This window comes from Petaurus breviceps, unplaced genomic scaffold (assembly GCF_028583685.1).
Source record: "Petaurus breviceps papuanus isolate PSGF00001 unplaced genomic scaffold, PetGlider_PUasm1.0 174, whole genome shotgun sequence".
In the NCBI taxonomy this organism is placed as follows: domain Eukaryota; kingdom Metazoa; phylum Chordata; class Mammalia; order Diprotodontia; family Petauridae; genus Petaurus; species Petaurus breviceps.
Window position 1 is genome coordinate 69,023,218 of NW_027185761.1, and position 24,377 is coordinate 69,047,594.

The 24,377-nt window shown below is 46.3% G+C and overlaps 1 protein-coding gene across 1 annotated transcript; it reads left to right on the forward strand.

Moving 5' to 3' along the window:
* The first annotated feature begins 6,281 nt into the window (after nucleotides 1-6,281).
* Nucleotides 6,282-21,618, forward strand: EPDR1 (ependymin related 1). Its single transcript, XM_069084580.1, has 4 exons — nucleotides 6,282-6,648; nucleotides 18,785-18,830; nucleotides 18,940-18,979; nucleotides 20,755-21,618. Exons 1-4 carry the CDS (start codon nucleotides 6,422-6,424, stop codon nucleotides 20,943-20,945), a joined length of 504 nt encoding a protein of 167 aa, XP_068940681.1. The 5' UTR covers nucleotides 6,282-6,421; the 3' UTR covers nucleotides 20,946-21,618.
* Nucleotides 21,619-24,377: the final 2,759 nt, after the last annotated feature.

Below are 24,377 nucleotides of genomic sequence, written 5' to 3' on the forward strand. Positions count from 1 at the left end.
GGCCAGATTCGAACTCAAGTCTTCCTGACTTCAGGGCTGGTGCTCTATTCACTGCACCACCTAGCCACCCCCAAACTGATCTTTTCTTTACATTTTCTGGTTATTTTCCCCTCCACTCTCTTTGCCTTTCTCCCAAACTGCCCAACTCAGTCAAAGAATGAGAGAAATAGTGGACACCACTATCAACTTTTCCCCATCCCAAAGGGTCCCCAATCCCTTCTCTAAAATCCCTGTTGAGTGAGGATATGAGTTGAAATGTGAGCATATGTAAGGGCAGGACTCTCTCTTTAACCATCTGTTCCCAGCTCAGTACTTACATGCTTGTTAAATTGGATTTCATGAATCTTATTTTAACTCCTGGCTTTTCACATTCTGTTAGGAAGATTTTGGCCAACTGACCCCAATACAGCAAGTTTTTTGTGGTGAAAGCTTCTGGAGCAGTCCGGTTTCCTGTTGGTGACTTTCTCAGTAGAATATCAAGTAAGGGGTATTTCCCTTGTATTTTGTTTTGTGGGATCTTGGGGCTAGAAAGGTGTAACCTTAGGAGGTGAACTAGTATATCTGCTCTTTATCTAGGACAGAAATTTACTAATCTGGGAGTGCCCATGGGTGCAGGGTGTTCATGAACTTGGTTGGATGAGGGAGCGGGGAATGACATTTTTATTTTCACTGACTTCTCTGGCATTTCCTTCAATTTTCAAAAACACTTGTGGTAAGGGGTTCATAAGTTTCACCAGATGTGGTAGAGGTATCTGAACTGTGAATTATAGTTTTTAGAGCTGGAAGGGGATCTCAAAGACTATAAAATTCAGATAAGGAAATCGAGATACACAGAGATCAGGTGATTTTCCCAGGGTCACATAATAAGTCAATGTGAGGCAGGATCTGAACCCAGGCCTTCCTGATTCTAAGGCCAATTCCCTATCTACTACCCTAATGACAGAATGGTAGGGGGAGTAATAACTATTTCCTCTGACTTCAGTTTCCCAAGAATCCAATCCAGGTATGTTTTTGACATAAGGATCTAAGACTGGTGAAATTCTTCATGTCTGAAGCACTCTCTTTTCACTCCCAGGCTGACAGAGTCCTCAGCTTCCTTCATAGCACAGGCCAGTTGGCACCTCCTACTTCAGGTCTTTTCTGATTTCTACCTCAACTCCCCCCCCCCTCCCATTAGCTTTTGAAATGACTTTGTATATATTCTCTATTTTGTTTATTTGTTTACATGCATTTTTATGGCAGAATGTAAGCCCCTTGAGGGCAGGGACTGTTCAGTTTTTATCCCTCTGGCCCCCAGTTTGGTATCTCACTGGTAGTCAGTGCTTAATGAACATGCTTAATTAAGCTTTGTTGTTTCTTGGTGTCTGACTCTACTCATGACCCCATCTGGAATTTTCTTGGCAGAGATACTGGAGAGGTTTGCCATTTTTTTCTCCAGCTCATTTTACAGATGAAGAAATTGCCAACAAACAAAAGCCAGCAGGTGACTTGCCTAGGGTCACGACACTAGTGTTTGAACTCAGGTCTTTCTGACTCCCAGTCTAGCACTCTCTCTAGGAGCATGTGCCACTTGCTGAGGTTAGGATGAATTTAGGTTAAGATAAAGTTATATCAGACCAAAAGGACCAGGGAGCTGAGTTTTGTCCCCACCCCATCCCAAGGCTTCAGAGCCATTCTAGAGCAGGCCTGAGCATCACTAACTCTGCCAGATTCTTGGCCTGTTCCATGGAAAATGAAAACTCCTTGTTTTAATCCTAGATTTGACTTATGGAGGATGTGATTCTCAGGCCAGACTAGACTTGCCAGGGATAGTAGGAATCGAGGTATTTTTCTTCTTCCCTTAGCTGTGTCAGACCTGGATGAAGCCAAACCTGGGAGGAGCAGATGAGGAAGGCCCACTTCCAAAAGGCTTCTTTTTTCTGTATTCTCCAGACATGAGATGCCACCCTGTTTCTAAGGCAGTCCCATAGGAGGACAGCCTTCTGTTCTTTATACTTTCATACAGGTAAAGATTTTTATTATCCTGAGATTAAATCCTGATCTCCTTGGCATTCAAAGCCCTTCATCCCCTGAGCCCTCCTCTTTTCAATCTTCTTACACCTTCCTCCCCAACAATTATCCTTCAATTGAGGGACACTGGCCTTTTGGCTTTCACACTAGTAAGACACTCCATGTCTCAGCTCTGGGTGTTTTCTCCGTTTGTCCCCCCTCCTTGAGACCCTCTCCCTTTTTAACTCCACCTGTTGCTTTCCTGGCAAGATTAAGTCTCAACTAAAATCCCACCTTCCCCAAAAAGCTTTCTCCAATCCCTCCCAATTCCAGTGCCATTCCCCTTCACCCCCTTAATGATTTCCTATTCATTCTATACAAAGCTTACTTTGTGTCTATTTGTTTGCATGTTGTCTCCCCTATCAGACTGTGAACTCCTTGGGGAAGGGATTGCCTTTGCTCCTTTTGTTCCCAGCCTTAGCACAGTGTCTGGCACATAGGAGGTGCTTATTAGCACTTATTAATTGCTATTGAGCAAACCTAAATTTTCAACTCAAAGCCTGTGTTCTCTTCAACACAGCTTTATCCTTGTTTTGTGCCCTAGATTTGGGCCTGCGTTGGAAGGATTTAAAGGTAAATAATTTCATCCAACAGACATCTATTAACTACTTGTCATGTTCATGGCATTGTGCTCTGTAGCTCAGTTCACCTGGGTACCTCACGGAAGAGCAAGATAAGCAGAGAAGAAGCATGGGCCAGGTGGGATGGCAAGCAAATCCGTTTATTCATGTGAGGGTCAGGAGATATATAGGCAAAGTGTACATTGTTTTATGGCCACTCCCTTGAGTCATTTTCCAATACCGTAAGCCAGTACCTCCTAGCATGGTGGTCAAAGTTCAGGAAGAGGGACGATCTGAATCCCATGGGTAAACACAAACAATAGATAGATTAATATCTTAACAAGGAATGCCCAAGGAATGATGGTGAGCCAACATCCTGAGATAATGAGCCCATAAAAGAAAAGAAAGAATAGACCATGAGAAACTCTGGCCTGGACTTCCTTATATGGACTCCTCAGAACTGACCCTCAACACTCTGAATGATGGACACAAAAGACATGGTCCCTGTCCTCAAGGGGATTATATTCTAGAATAACTCATCTGGCATCTAGATCTCAGAATCCTACATCTAAAATTGGAAGGGAATTTATAGGTCATCCAGTCTAATCGTCTTATTCTACAGATGGGAAAACTGAGGCCCAGAGTGGTAGAGTGACTTACCCAGGCAGGAGGAATTGGAAGAGTTGGATTGGAGCCCTGGTCTTCTGTAAATCCAGAACTCTCCACAGTGCACCTCAATTCCTCCTAGTTATTATAGGATAATATGAAGAGGTCAGGGCTAACAACAGCACTACCGGGGGGTCTCCAGGGATCCCTACAACATTCTTTCCCACCTCTCCTGACAATGCTTAGCCCTTCCTCAAGTCACTTGTGGGGGACAGGAAAACCTTTCCTCTGTTCTGGTTTGTTTCCTCATTCTTAAGGAGCATGTTTGGCCCAATACAGCTCCCTCTTACACCCATGTAGGTTACAGGAAGTAGAGAGTTTACCTGGAGAGTCACAAAGTTTGCTTTTGGTCAGGCAGGCTGGCTTGTTTAGGGTCGTGGGCAATGTGGAGACCCTGACATTGGGAGCTCCTGTTCTCCTCCTTTCTGGTCCTTCACCTCCACCTTTGGCCCTGCCTCAACTTCTAGGACTCCTAGCTAGAGCTCTCAGGTTCCCCTGTCTAGAAGGGTGGCCATTAGGGAATAAATATGTACATCAAGGTGAATAACAATGCTTCACTCTCCCAAGAACAGGGAAAAAAAGCAAATCTCTAGCCAGGACTGGCTCTCTAAGGGTGGTACACAAGGCGTAGGGAACTCTTTTAACAAGCAGCTACCTGGAACACACTTATAAGTTTAATCTGTATTATTAATATTTCCCCATCAATTTCTGAAGACTAGAAAATCAACAAAACTATAAAGCCAAGCTCTCATTTGGAGCATTTGATAATTTCCAGGTGTAAATGTCCAGACTGAAAATTTAACAATTGGCTCTCCCAAGCAGGTTTGAGCAGTTGCTAGCACATCTCTGAAAGGGACTAAGATTCTTTTAGAGGGGCAGAGAAGAACCCTTCTAGTTGCTCCTGAAATCACTTCATAAGCAAGTCATTTACTTTCTCTAGGTTTTTTAATCTGTAAAATACCTCAGTTTCCTTATTTGTAAAATATGAAGGTTGGATTAGATAGGGGTGGGAAACCATTGGCCTTCTAGGTCCTTGGGTGTGGCCTTATGACTGAGTCCAAGTTTTATAGAACAAGTCCTTTTATGAAGGGGATTTGTTCTGTGAGGTCTGGATTCAGTCCAAGCGTTGAACTTGAGGATCCATTGGGCCACCTCGATCCATCAGGTTCCTCACCCCTGGCCTACTTGATCTGCTATTTCCTTCCACTTTTACTTTCTTTGACTGCTTCTCTATAGCAGGCCCAGGACCTAACTCCCTGCTTAAGCCAAAGGTCAGCCTAGCCTCTGGACATTCTAGCCACTTCCTGGCCAACTAATGGAAGAGATGAAATGTGTGCTTAGCACCTGGCCCCTCATGGATCAGACATTTACTAAGCAGCTGCTGCTGTACACCTAGCTCTTCTTTCAGGGAGCTGTAAAAGTAAATCTTTCAGTCTTCTAAGTCCAGTCTCAGTCAGCTCTCCTTCCTGCCTCACTGTTCCCAGGGACACAAAGCCATCCATGGTTACCAGGCACAGTCAATTGACAGGCACTGATGAAACATCTGCTGTGACAGTTTCAAGATAGGGAGGCAGTCCCTGCTTCTCAATATGCAGGTATTCCGAACTTGAATGAAGGTTTGGCCTCTAGAGATGTTCCCGGGGCAAGAGTGATTCTTCCGTTTCAGTCCTGCGGTCCTCAGATCTAATGGCCTGGACGTCCTGTCAGCTGTCACAGCTGTCAGAGAATCCTAGATATGAACTGGAGAGAGGGGTGGTGGGGAGAATGCAAAAGAACACCAGGTCCTCATCTGTCCAGTGAGGGGATTGGCCTTGGTGGCTTCTGGGGTCCTTTCCATTTTAAAATCTATAATCTGAGAGGTCAACTAGTCCATCCCTTTCATTGTACAAATGGGGAAACTGAGGCCCAGAGAGGGAAATTGCTTGCCTAAGGTGACTCGGGTAACAAAGTGAAGGAACTGGAGGTAGTTTTTCACAAATGTGTGAATATAATCGTTTGATCTGATTGAGAAAGTGAAAAGGCCACACTCCCAACAGCCTTTAGCCTCAAAAGCAAACTCTTTGGGGCCAGGAACAGCTTTATTTTTTGTCATTCTATGCAAGACCTAGCACAGTGCCTGCCACAGTGGGAGCTTAATAAATGTCTCTTGAGCTGTTGAATCCATAGTGTGACACCAACTCACATTTATATAGTGCTCTTTAAGTTGTGAGAAGCAAACTGTGGAAAATTGGGGAAATTAAGTAAATTGGGTAAATTTAAGTAACATAGTAAGAGTCAGACTCAGGGTTCAAACTCAGATCTCTCCTTACTGCACAGCCAAGACTTTCCCCCCGGGAAGACATGAGTCAAATTCATGCTTTACCATTGCAGCCTCGGGGTAAGTTACTTGACCTTCCTAGAAACCATTGGTTTCTTGGTCTGAAAAATGAGGGGCCTGAGTCAAAGAATCCCCAAGGTCACCGCCAGCTCATCCTAAGGAGAAGTTAAGGGCGAGGTCTCTCCCTCCGTGCTTGGCCTGGCTCCCCACTTGCTGTCCAGAGGGATGCCAAGATGCCCCTTGGGGTGTTTTTTTTTGGGGGGGGGTAGCAGGCGTCTGAGTGGCAGCTCTCGGTAGCTGGTCCTCTCTCTAGCATTTTCTGCCGCAGCCCCGCCCGGCTGAGTTGCAGTCCTCCCGCATTTGCCCGAGTTCTCCCTCCTCCCCCCGCCCGCACGTCCACTCTGCGGATGCCCATTGGGCTGTGACGGGCACGTTTGCCTCTGCATTTCCTGTTGGCAGCAGAGAGTCGGCGGGGGGAAGGAAGCCGCAGTCTCAGCCGGAGCCGGAGCGGGAGGGAGCCAGCTGCGAGCTCCCTGCCGCAGTGTCCCCCAGCCAGCTCCCTGCGCGCGGGGAAGCGGGAGCCGAGGTCGCGGCTCTCTCCCTTCACAACTGGACCTCCGTCCCTCCCTCCCCCGGCAAGTGCACCGACGGGCTAGGGGAGGGAGGGGACGGCGGAGAGAGAACCACTGCCCTTTCCTGCGCTTCCTTCCCCTGCCCTGCCCTGCCCTGCCCTGCGCTGTCCAGCCCGGCCCCGTCCTGCCCCGTCCTTTGCCGCCCTGCTCCCCAATCCGCGCCTCTCCACCTGCGTTGTCCCCTGCAGCAGAGAGGGATGCGCGCTGCGCTTCTAGTGGCTTGGCTACTAGGTAGCCTCTGCAGCTGGGAGCTGGCTGTCGGGGATCCCGGGCCGCCATGCCAAGCTCCGCAGCAGTGGGAAGGACGTCAGGTGCGCTACGACCACAGCAGCGGCCGCAACACCCGTGCCCTGCTCTCCTACGATGCTCTCCAGCAGCGCGTCCGCCTCCTGGAGGAGAGGAAGGCTCTCATCCCTTGCAAGAAGTAAGTGCCAGGGTCTCAGGCAGGGGAATGGGGGGATTGGGGTGCAGTGAGGGATGACTTCAGGGGTGGGGTGCTGCGGTTAGGGGGGCTCACTGCGGCAAGGCTGGGGGCACACTATGGATAGACAGAGAGCTGGGGGGGCTGCACTGCGGTGTGAGAGGGGGCTCACTGAAGGGCGCGGCAAGTAGAAGAGGCGGGTGGAGCACTGCGGCAAAGAGGGTAGGGGGGGGGTGAACCGCGGCTTTGGGAAGGAGTTCATGGAGAAGAAGCGAGGGGCGCATTGCGGCAGGGCGGGGTGCGTTGGGGGTGGGGCTCATTGAGAGGCCTGGCAAAGAGAGGGGCGGTGGGCGCACTGCAGCAAGGCGGGGAGGCGGGGGCTTACTGCGGGGAGCAGTATGAAGAGGAGGCGGGGTAGGGGCGCAATGCGGCAAGGAGAGGAGGTGGAGGAGGGGCGCACTGCGTCGGCAAGGAGGGGGGCGGGGGGCGCACTGCAGAAGCGGGGGGAGGGGGGGGCCACGGGGGCAGGGAGGGGAGGGGTCGACGGGGGGGCGGGCTGCGGGGGGGGGAGGAAGGGGGGGGGAGGTGGGCGCACTGCGGCAAGGCAGAGTAATGCACTGCGCAAGGCAGGAAGGCGGAGGAGCGCTGCAGTGGAAGGGGACACTCATTGTAAGTGGGGGAGGGGCGCCCTGCGGAGTGTGCGGGAGAGCACGTCGGGGTTCGGAAAGGTTTGGGGTGGAAGTACCTATTCCTGATCCAGGAAGTAGGTGGGGGGGGACCGCATTATGAGTGCACTTCAAGCTGCAGCGTCGGGGTGCATTGCGGAGGCGGGAGATAGGAGTGGGGACTGGGAAGGTTGAGGGCGTGGGGTTGCGGGAGGGTGGAGGGACGACCCCTGCACCTGGGCTAGCTTCCTTGCCTGTCTGTAGTTTTTCTTTTCGGGGAGCGGGACTGGGGTTGGGGTGTAGGGGACGACGCCTCCTTTCCACTTCTGATCCCACTTGGAAAGGACGGGGCTCTCCTCCACTTTGACATCCAGGGAGAAGATTAAACTTGGGGAAGGGCGGGGCGGGGGGGGGGAAGAAGAGAGTCCAAAGGAAGAGTGCAGGAATTTCTTTGCTTGGGGTGGATCCTGTCTTTCACTAGTCCCACTCATTACCCTGCCCCTGTGTTGCGGCTCACGGTGACTCAGGTTTTCTTTGGTGACAAGCTTTGTCCTTTCTGCCAGCCCGCAGCATCTGCCCAACTGGGTGGGGCAGCCGCCCCTCCCTCTGCAGGGGATGCGCAGTATTGTCTGCAAGGCTTGCTAGGGCGAGAATTCTAGGCTCTGCAGACCACCGCCCTTCCTCAGCCTGGCACCTCGCCTCTGTAAAACTGGGGCTATGGTGTACTTCCTTTAGAGCAGCCCGCGCTGCCTACTCTTGTCCTTTCCAGGCTGCCCATGCTTCTTCTATTTGTATCCCGGGAAGGCCTCTTGGAAATTTTCCTGGGATGGCTTCAGGTGGTGAGGCATTAAGCAGGCTCTGTCGCAGCCTGGCACAAGGCCAATTGTTAGCTGCACTGTCCCCAGGGCAGGGAAAACGTCTAGATAACAGGCCAGTCAACCGAAGCGCATTAAAGTCTGGGGTTGGGGCATAGGGGACTCTTCTGGGCTTGGGTGAGACCTGTAGATCGGTGGGGCGTGGGGGAGAGGGGACACAGAAGCAATTAGGGAGCAGAAGCCATCTGCTAGGGAGACAAAGGAATTCGAGAAGCACCGTTTACAAAAGGCTCCATCGATGAGAAGGTAATGCTGGGTGGGGAGGTACTAGGGTGGGTGAGGGAGGGACCTCGTGGATTGCGAACAGGCCACCATTTTAGGGAAGCTGGGAGGAGTTAAGCAGAGCGGACATTTATTTCCCCTTTATGCCTTGACACATTATCTCATTTGATCTCTGGCAACAATAGATGCTATGAACTTACCCGTTTTACAAATTCAGAAACGCAAACCTGAGAGAGATTAAGAGAGTTGCCCAGGGCTGCCTCTGAGTCAGACTTTGAACCCAGATCTTACTGAATCTAAGTTTATCCCTCTTTCCCATAGTTGAGGCTGCTTGTGGGCACTTGAACTCAAGTTCTTAGACTTCAAATCCAGGCCTTCCTTTGAGTGGATCTTGAAAGTACTGACTGGGAGAGAAGAGAGATCAGCTCATTCTAGGCCAGAAAGAGTACAGCCAAGGCAATGAATGACCCCTGGCCAAGGTCTAGTAAGAAGTGTGTGGTATACTGAGCCTTGGTCTCCAGAATCTGGAATTCTTAGAGCTGGGTGGGTCCAATCTCAGCAGTCATCTACCCCCTACCTGAAAGGAAACCCTTCTCTAACATGACAGTTAATCCTCACCCTTCCAGACTTCCACGGAGTTAGAAGGCACCCTTCTGCCCCCTCCATTTTGGGGTCTCTCATTGTTAGGGAGCTTTTCTTTATCTCTATTCTAAATTCACCCCTTAACTTTTCACCACGAGTTTGGCAAAACAAAGCAGAACAAAGGTTGTTCTTCCTCCACATTAAGTTCTTGAAGATCTATACCTCCCATCTGCCCTGAATCCTGTTATCTACAGATTAAACATCTCCAGTTCTTTCTACTGGTCACCATTTGAGGAGACCTTTTTTCACCTGAGCCACTCTCCCCTGGAAAAGGTCTCCTACTGATCACCTTATCAGCAGGACTGAGCAGAGGCTGGAGGCACAGCCTCTCAGCCCCCAAACTGAGAGTCCCCCAATGCAGCCCAAGATTGCATCAACTTTTTGGACATCGAGGCTCACCTTCCTGACATATTGAGTTTGCAGTTCACTGAACTCCTCAAGTCTTTCCCAGACATACTGCTGTCTAACCAGGCCTTTCCATTCTTTTCTTGGGAAGCTGTTTTTGGACCCAGATGTAAGTTTTACATTTATACTTATTGAATTTTATCTAATTTGATTCCTCCAAATGCTCGAGCCTGTTAATATCTTACCTAAACCAGAGCCGAAGTATGGTGGTTAGGGATTAAAAGAATTTAAATTGGAGAGAATGAGAGAAGACAGTGATAGAGGTCTTAAAATGACAGGAGAAGCCTGAGTTCAGTGTAGCAGGAAGCAGAGACATGATAAGCTTTTGAGTGTTATTTGAATTTGAGTCATTCTGTCAACAGGCATCACTGAATTCCTGAGTTCCTTGCTTGCTCTAATGGCCCTCATAGTCTATCTGGGAGGCAAGCTTTTGCTGCAGGAAATAGGAGACAACCCAGGTTGGTAATGAGACCTTTATTGTATGGTTCAGATTCACTCCAAAATTTATCAGGCTCGGAGGAAAGAGGATAGCTCCATGAGGGCTGGAGAAAGCAAAGAAGACTTCAGGGAAGAAGAGGGCCTTGGAAGCTAGGCAAACCTGAGATGGAGGGCACCAGGGAAGAAGAGGGCCTTGGAAGCTAGGCAAATCTGAGATGGAGGGCACCAGGGAAGAAGATATTTCAGGCATGGGGAGTTACATGAAAGAAGACACAGTACATGGAATGTAGCAGGTCCCTGGAACAATGAAGGGACCGATTTAGTGAGAAGGGAGGGAAGAAGCTGGGGAGTGGTGTTAGATTACACAGAGCCTTGGAGTTTGGGGAGAGGAGGTTAGATGATATGGTAGGAAGGAAGGAATTTTTGAAGGATTTTTGAGGTGATAACATGGAATCCTGAGAGGCAAGGGGATATGGCATAGACTGTGCTAGACTTGGAGTCAAGAATACCTGGGTTCAGATCTTGCTTCTGACATTAACTAGCTTTGGGACTTTGGGAAAGTGACCTAACCTTTCTAAGCCTCAGTTTCCTCATCTGAAATAATAGCCAATATTTACATAACACTTAAGTATAGTATCCAATTGGGTCCTCACAAAGACCCCACGAAGTGCATGTGATTATTATTTCACAGATGGGAAGACCGAGACACAGAGGCTAAGTCCCTTGCCCAGTTCACATAGCTAGTAAATTTCTGAGGGAGATTTCAAACCCTGCTTTCCAGCCTCCTGGTCCAGTCCTCTAGCACACTGCCTCCCATTCATAAAATGGGGGCCAGTAATAGTTCACATGTAGTTGTGAACTTCAAATCTGAAAGATGATGTATTTGGTACACATTGTAAATTGTGTATTTTAATAACACATTGTGAATTTTTAAAAAGCTATGTAAATGACAATTATTTTTTTATTTTTTTGTATTTTTTTCTATTGATGCCTTTAAAAAAATTCCTGCCCCCTTCCTGATGAGGGATGGAATCCCAATAGGTTCAGCAGGAACCCTGATCTCATCCAAGACCAGGAAACCTGCAAGGGCATCTCGAAAGAATTCAGCTCAGCCTGGCTTGGAGTTAGAGTTGAGAAAGTTTATTATTATGCCTTTACAGTGGGCAAGAGTTCTTAGGGGACCTGTGAGTGAGAGGGGTACATGCTTTTACCTTTAAAGGGTAGGGCTGCCATTGTCAGGGCTGACCCGAGGGAAGGGACCTCAATGCCTAGATAGTTTAGATAAGATCTGGGCCAGATGGGAGGAGACATGAGGGATTAAGTAAGAACAAAGGAGTCATAAGGTGTTGCCTGGGCCTAGTGTGGATAGGGGGAAGGGGCAGAGCCCAATGTTGGGAAAGGAATTTTACAGATAACAATTTTACAATACAAATTGCAGTTACAATTTCACAGACTGGTTTCATAAGTTGGTTTCACAAATTGACCTAGACCCCAGGTACCCCATCATTCCCACTAAGTCTTGAAACAAAGAAAGTGGGGTGGGGGTGTCAGCAAAACTAATTGGCATATTGACTCTATTGGCCAGTACGTGTAGGCAAAGCTCCTTGTCCTCGACCCTGGAGATGTCTCCTCCTGCCTTAGGCTGTACTAGCCAGCTGAATTAAACCCTCTCCCCCCCTGGGAAGAGAAATGGCTAACAGATCCAAATATTTCCTGAATAGATTGCGAATCTGACACCCCTAAAAAAATAAACAAACAAAAAAGATCTGCAGTATGACCCTGGAGAGATCTCAGCATACTTTATTTTTTAATTTAGAAGATTACAAAAAAATTTAAAAACATTGTGAGTTCCAAATTCTCTCCTTCCCTCTGGTTCCTCCCCCACCCGATGAGAAGGCAAACAATATGATATCAATTATAGATTCGAAATTAGACCTCAGCATTTTTCAATTTGAGTATCAGAAATATGATGAAGAAGGCATAGTCAGCACTGAAAAACAATCTGAGAATTTTGCTGTTTGACATCTTCAGGACCCAAGGCTCAGTGAATGCTGGTTTGGGTCCAAAGAGGAAGGTCAATAAAATAGTTCCATCCTAACAAGATTCTAGCAATTACTTAGATGCTAGAGAACCACTTTTCAGCATAGTTCTCAGCATGATCCACACTGGGAGCTGGAGCTGACTGTGGGAATGTGCTGGTGGAGTGAGACTGCCTGGATTAATCCTCTCTTTCAGAAAAAACCTGGGCTCTTTGGTGAACAATCATGGGTATTCAGTGGTAACTGAAAGGGGAAACCCCCCCCCCCAAAAAAAAAAAAAAAACTGCAAGCAACCGGAGGTGATTGGCCTGTGATGATGGGACAGCATGGATTAAAAACAAAAAAACAAACAGCAAACTTCCCCCTGGGGTCCTATGGTCGTTTTTTTTTTTTTTTTTTTTTTTTTTTTTAAAGCCCCACCCCCGGGGGGGCGGTGCTCGAAGATTATCTATGTCCAGTTTTTCAGAATGGAACATACTGTGGTCTGGCTGTTTAATAGTGAATAGCATGCTTCTTTGGTATGGGATGAAGGGTCCCTGTACTGTCATAGATGTAGAGCTGGAAGGGGCGTCAGAGGCCATCTAGTCCAGCTCTTTTATTTTGTAGGTGAGGTGGGTGAGGCCCCAGAAGTGATGAGACTTGCCTGGGGTCACCCAGCAAGTGAGGCAGAGCCTGGGTTCCAACCCCAGGGCCCATTCCCAGATCCTCTTTACTTCTTCTTATGGCCTCCTTTCTGATTGAGGCACCCATTTTCTGGATCTGATTTTGATCCTCACCCACATGCTGAGAGGGGTAAAGCCTTCATATGCCCAAGCCTCCTTTGATTCCTGATTGACATAAGACATAACCCTCCTGGCCCCCCTCTCTGATGGGTCAGGAGGTATCCCTGGCTTCTTGAAGGCTGTGCCCAGGGGTTCACTGTCTGGCTGGTCTTGCCCCTTGGCACTAATTTTGTACATATTTTGCACGTACTTTTAGGAACATGCCTCTGAGCGAATGTAGGGTCCTCGAGGGCAAGGCACCATTTTACATAGAGAAAGCTGAGGTCTCCAGAGGCAAATTGTGGTGCTTGATGATATCTAGTAGTAGGCATAGGAGACAGGATATGACACTTGGTCCTCTGCCTCCAAGACAAGTGTCCTTTCTACTGTATCATAATAGCAGTGTCTTGATGGTTACTGGGCGGTTGAGTATTAGAAATGGGATTGGAACCCTGGGCCCTAATAACTCTAAGCCCAGGGTTCTTTAAATAAAATATTCCCTTGATACTTTAAAAAAACCACAGTTATCACTGCCCCCCTTAAACAACGGACCCCTCCTTGGTAATGAAAGAGCTTATTTATACAAAACAAAGCAGTAAACCCTCCACATCTGAAAATGGGTGCATCCTTTCGAATCTGTAGCCCACTACACTTCCTCTCATAGCTAGGCACAAAGGCAGGAGGATGAGAGAATTCATGGAGGAGCAGATTGCAGAGAAAGTGTAGAGGACAGGAGTCTCTAACAGGTTTTGAAAATATGCTTCCCCAGGGGGCAGCTAGGTGGCGCAGTGACTAGAGCACCTACCCTGGAGTCAGGAGGAACTGAGTTCAGATGTGCCCTCAGACACTGGGCACTTAACTAGCTGTGTGACCTTGGGCAAGTCACCCCTATTACCTTGCCTTTCCCCCTCTGAAAGTTTGGTGCTGTGGGGTCCAGAGGTGTGACTGCTCCGGGATAGTTAGTGCATAAAAGCTTGGTGATCTCTGGATGCATTCATTTTTGACTCTATGAAAAAACAAAACAAAACAGGCCTTTAACTGCCCAAAAGATGGATAAACTCCCCCCCCCCCCCCAACTGCTGTTTGAAGAAGGTACTAAGGTGCCTCTTCGGGGTTTTTTTTTTTTTTGCCTCTTTGTTCTTGATAATGTATTGAAAAGTACATTTGTAAGTTGACTCAGTTTTTTTTTTTAACTTTATGTCTATCCTATAAGTGGTTTGGAAAAATACCACCCATTGTTGCTGTGGAATGATCAAGCCTTTCCTGGCTCTGTATCCTCTGAGATGGAAAATACTAAATCACTTCATAAGCCTTCAAGATAATGCCGCCCACTAGAGTGGGAGTGGAAGTGCTGTATAGCTGATGTTTATTTTGTTTTGGGCTTCTCTGCCTTTCCCAGCCTCTTATTTTAACTTAAAATAAGGATCATTGAAAGGAAAAGGTGCAGTTAGTACCTTGAATGAGTGAAGAAAAGTATTTATTAAGCACCTACTATGTGCCATGGCCTGTGTTAAATCCTGGGGTTACAAATAGAAAATCGGGGTGCTCCCATGCTAATGAGGCAGATCACTCATGGAAGGTTTCAGCTGCAAGTCAGAGGGAAGGGTCCGTTGGTCCTTAGGGTCCAGTGGCAAATTAGATGTTAAGGTAAGTGTCTCTTTTTAAATGTCATTTCCAGTGATGCACCAATATCCATCTCTGATGTCGAGTCATCCGATGGTGTCTAGGATTTTGGTAGTCTGGATCTGCAGGAGCTGTGGGGGCTGCAGTATCTCCAGGGGCAGCTGCCAGGTGGCATCTCCATAGGGATTATTTGCATTGATGCTGGCTGTCAGATCTGACTGGAAGCAGAGCTGATAGTATGCTTGGTCTGCTATTCCCAGTGGCAGTTGACCAGAGGCTGGTGTTAGTGGGCCCGTTTCTGTATAAATATTGTTTCTCTCAGTGGTGGTTGTGTGGGGTAAGTGTGCTGGCCTGGGGTGGGTGGAGGGATGGTTTTCTGTTCCTAGGACCTTTGGGCTCAGGGTCCTGGTCTTTCTCAATCAACCATGCATCAGAGGGGGAGTAGTGGTTGAGGTGATTACTTTGACCTCATCCATGCTGCTTCCTATCTCTCCCTGAGGGTGAGGCATGTTGCCCAAACTGACACTTATGGACTGGTCACATAGGAATTTTCGCAGTCTCCAGTGAACTTAGCTGTATGTCTGGTACAAGGACATGTGGGTTGCTAGCTAATACATTCAGTTTCTGACTTATTGTAGGGTGTAGACATACCATAAGAGAACATGATTCAGTAGCTTAGTAATGATTTTAAAGGAAACTTATTGACTCGTATCTTTGATATGTTGAAAGAAAGTGTGCACAGTGGCTGGATCTATATGGTGAACTTTGGGGAGGACGTGGGTGAGTGTCCCACAGGATAGGCAGGCAGGGGGTGGGCTTGATTGGCATCTTCAGTGGGAACTTCCAAATGGAGAACGATTATGGCTCCATTTGAGTAACTGGATATACCATTTACCACCATTGGTGGAATAAAAAAATAGCCAGCATTTATGGGGCACTTTAAGGTTTTCAAGGTATATTACTTATGTTGACTATTTTAATCTCACAACAAATCTCAGAGGTAGGTGTTATTATTATTCCCATTTTATATATGAGGAAACTGAGGGCAGTTAGGTGCCTAGGGTGATACCACTAGTAAGTCTCTGAGGCAGGATTTGAATTTTGGACTTTCTGACTCCAAGTCCCGAAGCACTTTCTTGACCATTAATGCATATTAAGAGTTTGATATTTCTTTTAAGTAATGAAACTTAAGTGGACTGGTAGGTAGAGTCATTTGCACCAACCTTATGGTCAACTTTGTCAAGAGAAATCTTATTTTTTTCCATCTTGTTTTAACCAGTGTAATCCCTTGAAGATAGCTCTCAGATCACTCAGGAATGCAAATTAGCTTTGATTTAAGTCTTTCCAACTGCAGATGCTTACACTGTGCCTACTGTGTGCAGAGGAGCTTATTCCACATGGGGGAAGATGCCAAATCACAACGTGACGTGGAGAGTGCTTTAAGCTTTGTGAAGTGCTTGGCACACTTTATCTCATTGGATCATCAGAACCACATTCTGCTCTTATCCCTCTTTCCATTTTATAGATCAGGAAACTTAGTTTCCGAGAGGTGCAGTGACTTCCTAGCTCGTATATCTAAGTGGCAAACGCTGATCTGAATCCAGAGTTCCTCCTCCCCCTAATTCAGCGCTTTCTTAAAGCTGTACCACAACTTCCTTGCCTTGATCGAATTCACCTTTTAATGGGAGAGCTGAGACAGGTCACAAATTACTAACACTTGTTGAATTGAACTGGTCTGAGTCAAAGTATACTTTCATAAGAGCACAAGGGAGGGGCAGACAGAGAGCTCAGCAAGGTCAAAGACAGGGAGAGAAGTTGCAAATGAGAGAACCAACACTCCTACAGCCCTTCAAGGTTTTTGAAGTGCTTGGCACACTTTATCTCATTGGAGAATCACAGCCATCATGTCAGGTTCTTTTGGTATCATGCTCATCTTACAGATGGAGAAACCAAGTTTCAGAGAGTTAAGCACCTGGAAAAGTGTCTTACACATAGTAGGCTTTTAAGAAATACTTCTTGAGTGGTTGCTTGACTCACGAAGCTACTAAATATCAGAGTTGGGATTTGAACTTCGGTATTCCTGACTCCCCACACTCTTTGCCACCAGGCTTTCCAGTTGAGGAGGATAGCATTGAGCTCAGAAGAATTCCATTAGGTGGAGATGGGGGTGCAGGAGAGAGCAGTCTAGGCTTAAGGAAGCATGAAGTGAGTAAAGAACTGGGGATGCATGTTGTGTTTGGGGAAGTGTGGGTCATTCAGTTTGGGGCATAGGACATGGAGAGTGTCATGGCAACACCTTAGAAGCAGGATTTGGGAAGGTGTATTTGTCCTGAAATAAGCATCTGCTCCCCAGTTCTCATTGCCAGTGTTCTGCATATCCAAACATATCTTGGGACAATCTTTTGAACTCATATAAGAGTTGAGGAGGCTGGTTGTTTCAGAGATCTCAAAATTGAACTTGGAATCATCATTTGGATTTGGGTTGTTAGGAACAGGGTGCAACAGGAAGCCATCTGTGTCATCAGATCTGACATGGGTGCAGAGAATGTATCTCTGCCTCAGACCATTATTTTGAAGATTTCTTTCCCCTTCATTCCTCATCCTGACTCCAGGGTGTAACTCCAGCTTCAAGTGCATCAGGAGGGGCAAATGGCACCAGCTCAAGGCTTCCTCTGGAGAGTCCCAGAGTAGGGGCTGAGCAGACATTGGAGCCAGGCATTACTAATCTATTGGGTTACATTTTAAACAAGTAAGGCCATCCAGATTCTCCCACAAGAGCCAAAGTCCTTTTGCAATCAGACTAATATTTCTTCTGGACCCTTGTCTTCTAAGTTGCCCTATTTTGAAGGATTGGGTTAGCTTTATATGGAGCAGAGAGACCTTCACCCCCATGAACTAAATGACCCCTTCAGTTACTTATGTCTTGGGAGCAATCCTGGACATCTTTAAACAATCAGTGAATATTCCTAAAGTGCTTACTGTGTGCCAGATGATGTGCTAGGTTCTGGGGATACCAGTGTAATAAATTACTGAGCTCCTCTCAAGGCACTCATTTTATACTGAAAGACAATGTGTGCACAAATAAGTAAATCCAGAGAAAATGCAAAAACAGTCATGAACCTAAATGTCATTGGGGGACATCAGACAAGACTTGATGATGCTTGGGCTTCATCTTGAAGGAAGAGAGGGGCTCTCTGTGTCTAGGTGAGAGAGGAGATCATTCCAGGCACGAGGAAACAGCCAGGCATTTGTTTAGGAATCATAGAACATGGGAAGGAAGTCATGTCTCATGAGGCTAGAGAGATCAGTTGGGAAGAGGTTAGAAAGGGCTTTAAAAACCCAAAAGAAGGCTTTAGATTTTATTCTAGATGCAATAGGGGCAGAATACAGTTGCAACTATCATTTCCCTATTCTTGGAAATGGTTTCTGTCTTAATGCATCCCATGTTTACATTAGCTTTCTTGGCTGCTTCCTCATTGCTAACTCATATCAAACTTGGAATCCATCTTAATGCCCCAATTTTTCTCCCTCTGAAACAACTCCTTTATCATTGTGCTCCTTCCATCTTATGCTTGCAAAGTTGATTTTTTTAAATATCCAAGACTTTACATTTATCCCTATTGAATATCAAATTATTAGATTCAGGCCAATTTTTTTTTAATCTTGCCCCTGTTGTCTGGTGTGTTAGGCAGCCCTGCCCAGCCCCATCCCCCACTGGTGTCATCAGGCAGTATGATGAGCGTGCCACCTACAGCTTTATCCAAGGCATTGATAAAAATGCTAACCAAGCACCGATCCTTGGAGGATTAGTGTCTACAGTGATCTCTTAATGACTGCTCTTGGACTCTAGCTATCCAACAATCCATTCGATTCCATTATCTAACCAATTTTTTTCCATTTTCTCCACAGACATAGTATGAGATACTTGATCGAAATCTTTACTAAACTCTAGTTAATCTATACCCACTATGTTCTCCTCATCCATTAGTTCACTCTCTTTTCTGAAAAGGACATACGCTTAGTCTGACATGGCCTTTTCATTTCAAAATCAGACCGGCTCTTTGGGATCATTGCTTCCCCTCATGGATATTCACCAAACGTCTCTTTAACGAGTCAATCTAGGTTTTTCCAGCAATGGAAATCGAGCTAACTGCTCTGTAGTTTGCCGAGCATTGGGATACCATTGGCCCTCGTCCAGTCTCATGGTCCTCTTCCCCATTGTGCTTGATCCTTCACACGTGTCACAGGCAATGGCCCACAGGTCGCCTCTGTCATTTCTAGTCGAACCTGAGGACGAGGTTAATCTGTCTAGGGCAGCCGAGTGTTCTCTAACTATTTACTGAGTCATTTATTTTGAGGATCAACTCCCTATTAGTCATTTTTGTTCTCATTTCCATTGTAAAGGTCAGTCTGTCTTGGGAAAACAGAAGTTGAATAAGAATTCAGCAGTTTCTCCCCACTTTTATCAGTTATCACCATCTCATCCTGAGGGCCCCCGATGTAGTACTGGTCTTCGTAAGTTGAGTTCTGGGGAATATCCAAAGGATCCCATTGGTTTGTCAGGGCAATCTTGGAGCACAGCTTGGTGGCCTGCTCAATCTGAAACATCACCGCGTCTTGATAGAGGAAAATATATTCAAAGAACCTGAAGCCAGCCCGGAAATGTAAGTGGGCATCTTTTGGGACTTGATTCTGTTGATTTCAAACCAAGGACAGGACAGACACTGGGTCATCAAGGCTTGTTCTAATAAACCTGAAAAGACCCTGGTTGTAACTTTTCCAAAGAAGTTGATTCTTAGAGATTTTTGAAGGATACCTATGTTAAATTTCGTACTAAGAAACCTCACAGGGCTTGGCATTTGGCTCAAAGCATCACGATATAGCCACCTGCCTCTGACAATTTCTAGTGGAGATTCCAAAAGAGTTGAATGAGGCCAGGTGGGACACTAGGCTGAGCCAACATTTAACAAGGGCCTCCTCTGTGCAAAGGATAGTGCCCATTGAACAGGACAAATGGGACTTGACTTATTGCAAAATAAATACTTGGGAGATGGGCAAAGTAAAGAGCAGATCTTTTAGACTCTTAGTAATATGTACATTAAAATAATTAAAAATGGGAAAGTGGACCTCATTTCCTCTGCAAGTTGCATGCTTGTGCATTTCCTTTCTCTGGGCTTAATGGAGAGAGGGCTTTATCCTTAAGGATTGGAGGGAGAAATGTTCGATTTGGATTTCAGTTCAGGGAGGATAGATTGAAAGGGTCATTAGTGAGGTCTGGGGGAGCAGGGTTCTCCTCTGCGCTACCTTTGGCTCTGAATGTTTCTAGGCAAGGGCTGATGGGCTGGGTGATGCCGGCTCTGGAAGCATATTCAGACATCTAGTGTTGGAACTACAAAACACATTTTTCTTGTAAAAATGGCAGTCATAGGAATAATGACTTTTGGGCTTGACCTCAAAGACATTGTGAGTTAGGTAGGCTTTGGAGAGACCCTCATACTCATTTTCCCCATGTCATTTAATTACACATAGCCATATTTAAGGCTTGAGTGTATCCAGACATGATCTCTGGCTTTCTCTCTGATTTTCCTCTTCCTGCTCTAAGGGACTAAGTAAATATGCCCTTGGTAAGGGTGGAGGAATCAATCAGTCAAGAAACAATCACTGAGTGCCTACTATGTGCCAGGAGTACAAAGACAAATGAAAGAGTCTTCTTGTCTTCAAGGACCTTACATTCTATTGGGGAGGTGGGGAAGGAACTTGTAAACGTATAAGTAACTAGAAAGACACCCACATCCACACACCCACACACACACTTTTATAGACTACATAGTTTGTACATAGGAGTTTTTGGTATTTTCCTATGAGAATTTTGGTTACTGGTATACTATTACTACTACTACTACTACTACTACTACTACTACTACTACTACTACTACAGCCCCCCCCCTTGGGGCTGGGGTGGGCAGCATAAAGGCAAGAGGGAAGCCCTTAACACTATGATTCTCCATCACTGTCATCTTGCTTTGGGGTGAGAGCTTTAAGGGCCCCATTTGTCCAGCTGCTCCTTCTTCTTGTACCTAAGGGGGATATTTGAGAAGGGATGATACTACAATAACATTTATACAGTTTGTTAAAAACAAACTAACAGGACAGCTAGGTGGCACAGTGGGTAGAGCACTGGCCTTGAAGTCAGAGACCTAAGTCTGAATCCGACACTTGACACTTACTAGCTGTGTGACCCTGGGCCAGTCACTTAATACCAATTGCCTCAGAACCACCCCCCCCAAAGGAAACCAAACAAGCCCCCACTATTACTATTACTACCACTACCCTTACTACTACTACCACTGACTGTACCTCACTGTACCCCCCTCCCCCACTGTTATTCCTTAAAAATATCAAAGACATGATCTTGTATTTTATTTCTTCCCTCTTACAGATGAAACATGGGTTGGCATCTATACTGTCAAGGATTGTTACCCAGTCCAAGAGACCTACACCAAGAACTACAGTGTCACATTCTCTACTCGCTTCTTTGATATCCAGCTCGGCATTCGCGATCCCTCTGTTTTTACTCCACCGAGCACTTGCGAGAGAGCCCAGACGAGGAGGATGAGTGATGCCTGCTGACATGAGCTGCCCGTAGGCTGAAAGATCACAGTAACTACTGACCTGTTGAGAAAACTACTGACATACACTGAAAGTTGATTGTGGCTTTTTAGGCTCTCAGAGCCTTCATGGGATAGCAAATTCTAGTGCTGCTTGTATAAATGCCTTTAGGTAAATGGTGCCAGCTGTTGCTTTTTGTCTCCCTACTTAAGACTCAAACTGTGTTTCTACAGGTAAACTGAAATAAAAGGGGAGTAATTACGCAGGTATGCATGATCAAAAAAAATCTATCCTGGCTAATTTTGGTTAAAAACCACCTGGTTTTGGCCTGAATTACCTGGGTCATTCAGCTCATTTTCATTTTTATCTTCCTGTTTAGACATGGTTTCAGTTGATATGCTTGCTGGCTGTTCCTAGAAGTTTCTGGATGATATCATAAGAAATAGAAAATATGCTTGACCTTGTGATGACTATTCTGTTAAAATGTGCTTGATTTTTCAGGCTAAAAAGAGAGGGAAAGGCCAATTGGCTTGGCTCACCCAACAGATTGCTAGCCTGTCTTGTTGTTACATTTGTGGTAATTGGTGGGTTTGCCCAAGAGTTCTGTTGAATAGCCAAATGGGCAGTGGAATGTGGCGTATCCCAAACATCCCATTTCATAATCATCCAAACCATTAAATACATTACGTGCTCATTGTGCTTTTATATATTTTCTTGTCCTTCAGGAAGTCGCCGCTCCATTGTTTCCTTTTGATCCCCCTCCCCATCCTCGTTTCCCACTCACAGAAGTTCATTCATTCAACAAGCATGTATTAATTACTTCCTCTGTGTCATGCACTGTGCTAGGTGCTAAGGCTAAAAAGATGTTCTCAAAGAGCTGATGTTCTATTGGGGGAGGGGGGGAGACTGCACACAGAGGTATTCCATAAAACTAAGATAACCTGAGATTGTCTACTGGGGTATAAGTGAAGTCCTATCCAGAGATGGCAAAAAGCATAGATGACCCTCCATGAGCCTGTACAGCTTTGAGGTTATGGTTTTCCAGAAGGAATAGATGGGTGTTATGCCTTTAGCCGGAAATCAAAGATTCAAGTACTAACCAAAGGATTCTTGTGTTAGTAATCCTTTAGTGAAACATTTCAGTCCATGGAATGGAAAACTCTGCAGTTAGTGAACATGTGAGACATTGGATTGTATATTTTCTATAAAAGAGGATCAATCAGTGCCAATAGTTAATAATGCCCTAACTGTTCAAGTAATATAGCTATACAGAGTGTGTACAAGTATCCATTCCCTGCTCCGCACTGACTGTGAGGGAGCTTTGGGGCCGGCCTCTGGCCCCATGTGACTTGGTGGGGGGTTAGGTAAATGGCTTGAAATTGAGATGATGAAGAGTCCCCTAATGGGCTGTTCAGACAAGGGACTGTCTGCCAGTCTGCTGACAGACTGGATATATGAAAGGGATCACTCTCTTCATCTCTTCCTGTCTTAGAGACTCTCTAGGTATGACCGTGATGTGACTCCATTCAGAGCTCAGTGTCATGCTGATCCCACTGCCACTCTTTCCATGGTCAGACAGAGGCAGGTGGGGAATGGGTGTGTTCTGTATAACTGACGTTCCATTAGATACCAGTGGCAACCTGAATGCTCAGGTGGGCTTGTACAAAACAGGTATGCTTTTGGGAAACTTCTCTCTGATAACTTTGCTGTGTCTTGTGTTTTGCCTTTACCCAAATGGTGTCTGTCTTTCTGTCTCTTCCTGTGAATATCTGAATTTTGTATATTCCTGACTTTCCTCCAGTGGTATTTGAGTAAGCTCACATTCAGGCAACCAAGGCTACTAAGAAGCATTTGGAATAGAAAATGCGCTGATTACAAGCAGAAAGGGACATGGGGAAGTCCGCTCTGCATCTAGTAGCAAGGTAACAAGGCCACTCTCCTTCCTTCCTAAAGGGGTCAGCCGAGCCTATCCACACATAAACAAACTCATAACACCGACAGGGAAAGTCTCAATGGTGTGAATGGATTTTTACAACTTCAGTGAAGACAGCGTCTGCATTCTGCCTCCTGCCTGCATCCTCATGCAGCTTCTGCTTGCTTGCTTTGGCTTCTGTCTGCTAATTCTGCATCTGTCTCAGCTTTAGTCTTGCTCCTGATGCTACTGCTATAGCTGCTGCTGCCGCCGCTACTGCTGCTGCTACTGCTGGCTATTGCTTCTGCTACTGCTGCCGCCGCCGCTGCTTCTGCTGCCGCTACTGCTTCTGCCACTGCTACTGCTTCTGCCGCCGCTACTGCTTCTGCCAACGCTACTGCTTCTGCCACCGCTACTGCTTCTGCCAACGCTGCTGCTTCTGCCACCGCTGCTGCCGCTTCTGCCAACGCTGCTGCCGCTTCTGCCAACGCTACTGCTTCTGCCAACGCTGCTGCTGCTTCTGCCACCGCTACTGCTGCCGCTTCTGCCACCGCTGCTGCTTCTGCTTCTGCTTGCTACTGTGAGCTTGGATTCTTCTTCTCTCTGCAAAAATCTGTGCTCTCTTCTAATCAATAGCTTCACCTTGAACCCATGGCAACATGGGAAAGTGAGTTTCTTCTCAGTCCTCTCCTCAGTTTCCGATGTGTTACATTGTATCCCCCGTTTAACAATGTATAGTTCCTGCAAGTTACAATGTGTATAGACTTTTAGAGAGCTATTCTACACATTTGTTTTATTATATATAGCAAAAGCTATACCCAGGTTACATGAGGATACGTGTGGACCAACATCCCAAGGTAAAGTTTCATTCTCTAGACCAAATGCAGAGCTTATGGGTAGGTCTATATGATGTGACCTCATCTCTCAGAATTGTATACATAGATCAATCATATAACACAAATAGCTGCCGTTTCTAGACTTGCTCTGGTCCCCCTTGTATTTAGTCCCTTTGTATGTCCAGTGTAATGGGAGAGGAACACAGATTAAACTCACAACATAGGTGTTGAAGCTTAGGGTCCCAAATTGCTCTGCTTAATTTGCTTCCCCTTCAATCTTGGTCATCAGGGCTAGAGAGTAGTGACTTCTCAGGGCCAGATGCCAGCTGCAGTCTTTTGTCAGAACTGCTGCAAACATCCTCAAGGCCCCGATGGATGCTTGGGTTGTGGCTGGCCTGGCCTGGCCCACACTGCTCCTTTTCTCTCTATGCAGCTTCCCTCTCTCCTGCTTCTGCTTTCATTGATGCTTGCTTCAGCCTTCCATGCAAAACTCACTGAGGCTTTTCAACCTTTCATTGTTAGAATTTGTGTTGGGTGATATCTCCATGCTGCAGTCTCACACCCAGCCTTCTGGGAAATATAATCCAGAGAATAGCTCCCAAACACTGTGGGAACTGCAGTCCATGAATATATTTTGTACAGTTAAAAGAAAAAATCAATCTGTAGTGCCTGCCAATCACATGTGAATCTTCATACATACTTCAT